Below are 2,715 nucleotides of genomic sequence, written 5' to 3'. Positions count from 1 at the left end.
ACCACGCATTAATAAATCATATTCTAATCAAAAACTAAACTAGCAATAAGAATTAAACTCAAAACTCTCAGAACAAAGCATAACAAGCTACAACGCACTTCAAACTCAAGCATAAACTCATGGTTTCATAATGGAAATAAGGAAAATGAACTAGACATAAACTCTAAATGAATAAGTCTTGCTAGTCCCCTCTGGATCCCTCCATAGTTCAGCCACCACACACATCCATCATCACCACCACCCTGTCGCCTCCCTTCATATCTTAGCTTTTCCTTTATCTGCAGTAGGAGGAAAGAAAACAAGATCTATAAGCGAAAACGCTTAGTAAGTGCTAATCTATCTCACAAAACTCGAAATGCATAAATGAAATGCATAAGTACTGAAACTGAAATACTAAAACTATCTGCATATGCTCATGGTATACAGAAAATGGACTAGATACAAATCATACTCAGTATCAAGCAGAATAACAAGAAACTAGCTATGTAAACTTAGAATTAAAGAAACTAACCATTCTTATTTATTCTAAGCATGTAACTTGTTTCATTTCTTATATCCTTGTGTTAGAAATTAATCTTTTAATTCCTATCCTTTACTTTCTTCTTCTTTCTTTCTTTCTTCCTTCTTACTTTTCTTTCTTTCTTTACTTTTCTTTACTTTGGGTTTTCTTTTCTTTTCTTGGGCCCAGGCCTAGTACCAACTCATGCGCGTTCCCTAATAGGTTGGGGTTGCGAGCCACCAATCCTAAAAGAGCAGACCTCGGTCTACCAGGGCCAAGACCTCGGAAATGGTCACCTGGATTTGTTTAACGACAAGCTCTTGGATGTCGGGTACTAGCCTCTTGTTTTACTTACTTGGTATCTTTCTTATTCTGATATTAAAAATGTCTTGGCATTTAATTAAGCTTTGGTGTGCTTTTAATCCTAAACCACTTCCAAAAGAAAATAGCTTCAGAAATTCTAAAACATGATAGTAGCATGGAAGGGAAACTAATTCCAGCAACCTAAATTATGGTAATTTAACTGAAATACACAGAAATAGCATGACAACAGCATAGAATTTCTACTCAGCAAGTTCTAAAGGAAATCATAGCATATTGTTCTGCATATTACAGTAACTAGCTTGCATATTAAAAAGGGAAACTTAGCATGTCGAATTCTAAAGAATAGCTATCATAGAATGTCCTACACAGCAAGTTCTAAAGGAAAACATAGCATATTGTTCTGCATATTACGGTAACTAGCTTGCATATTCAAAAGGGAAACTTAGCATGTCGAATTCTAAAGAATAGCTATCATAGAATGTCTCTTAATGCAGAAATTCCAAAACATGCTAAATCCGAAATCTTATAAATCTCAAAGGATGTCTATATGCAAACTCAGCAAAGGATCCATAACACAAAACCAACTTGGAGTTTGTCCTAAAGTTTTGGCACAGCTAAAGACCAAAAACAAGGAAACAACCCTTGACATAAAAATTCAGCATCCTAATGCTTTAGAGGAGGTTTGGCATAGTCACTGTGGCACAATTCAGGGGTCCGAACAGCCATCTTAAAACCCAAATCCATTCTCCCAATTCGGCACAGCATGGAATACAATCCAGCCCTAGCATGAATCAAGTTCGGCACAAGGAAGCCCTAGTTAAAAAAAAAACTCAACAAGAACACCAAGCATACGGAGCAACTCCTACCGCAGGTGAGTAGTACTTACCACGGTTTGCTTGCACTTACAACCGAAGGAGAGGAAGAGGCTTCTAGGGTTTTCGGCAGTGACTCCAAACTCGAGATTTGAACCCTTCCTCCTGTCCACGAGCTCTCTTCGACAAGGAGACTTCGAATCAGTGAAGAACCCACGGTGAGAAGTGCTCGCCGGCCGCCGAAGATGAAGCCTTAGCTTCGTTTTCGCCCGAGAGGGATCGCCGTCGCGAGAGGAAGAGAGGAAAGTTAGGTTTTGGGAAAAGGTTTCGGGTTCTGGTAAAACACTTAAGCTTTCCTTTAAATCTAGGGTTTCCATTATAACTATACTTTATATCCAATTCTCTCCATATTAGGTTGACAAAGTCCGTGTAGCTCAGCTGGTTTGGGCCGGTTTTGCTTAAAGCCCAGCTCATGGGTTCGAATCCCAGCCGCGCACTTTTATTCAAAACGCTCTAACTATAGCTTAAATATATTCCACCTCCTATATAATTAACAAAGCTTTTGTAGACCGGTTGGTTTGCTGCGCTTTGACTAAGTCGAGGCTCGCGGATTCGAGTCTCGGCTGCCACTATTTTCCTTCTTATTTATTCTTATTCCTAATTACTACTTATATACATATTGCTCCATATACAACTAACAAAAACTCGCTGGCTTAGTTGGTCAGGTCGGTTTTGGCTTGGGTCAGTCTGACCCGAGGTCCCGGGTTCAAACCTCACTTCCAACGCTTTTTTTGCCTAAACTTCTTTGGTTTTGTAGAAATGCTAAACGACTTCCAAAAATTACGCAAAAATACTCTAAAAATTTCTAAAAATCTCTAGAATATTTTAAAAGCATTTTCAAATATCTTTATGGACATTTGAAACTCAGAATAGGGAAAATTGGGTCGTTACAGAAGTATACATGCCATGGAACCTCCATCTCATCGGCCATTACAGGAGTGGGAGATGAAGAAGGAAGAGTACTTACAGAGGACAAAGAAAATGCACGAAGGAGAAAGCGAGCAAGCGAAAGCAAGAAGG

General features: G+C 38.9%; 1 protein-coding gene across 2 annotated transcripts; it reads right to left on the bottom strand.

The window, feature by feature from the left end:
• Positions 1–215: 215 nt before the first annotated feature.
• On the bottom strand, positions 216–2,132 carry LOC121994445. 2 transcript variants are annotated; one of them, XR_006115718.1, is made up of 2 exons: positions 1,710–2,132; positions 216–278 (listed from the first exon to the last, which is right to left on the bottom strand). XR_006115718.1 is itself a non-coding variant. In XM_042548477.1 (2 exons), exons 1-2 carry the CDS (start codon positions 2,010–2,012, stop codon positions 1,487–1,489), a joined length of 453 nt encoding a protein of 150 aa, XP_042404411.1. In that variant the 5' UTR covers positions 2,013–2,098; the 3' UTR covers positions 1,464–1,486. The 2 variants fall into 2 exon arrangements, 1 of the variants encoding a protein (XP_042404411.1); XM_042548477.1 differs by lacking the exon at positions 216–278 and adding an exon at positions 1,464–1,636 and having other exon boundaries at positions 1,710–2,098.
• Positions 2,133–2,715: the final 583 nt, after the last annotated feature.

This window comes from Zingiber officinale, chromosome 6A (genome assembly GCF_018446385.1).
Source record: "Zingiber officinale cultivar Zhangliang chromosome 6A, Zo_v1.1, whole genome shotgun sequence".
Taxonomy (NCBI): domain Eukaryota; kingdom Viridiplantae; phylum Streptophyta; class Magnoliopsida; order Zingiberales; family Zingiberaceae; genus Zingiber; species Zingiber officinale.
Note: the sequence above shows the minus strand (reverse complement) of the source record. Positions and strands in the feature narration are given on the sequence as shown.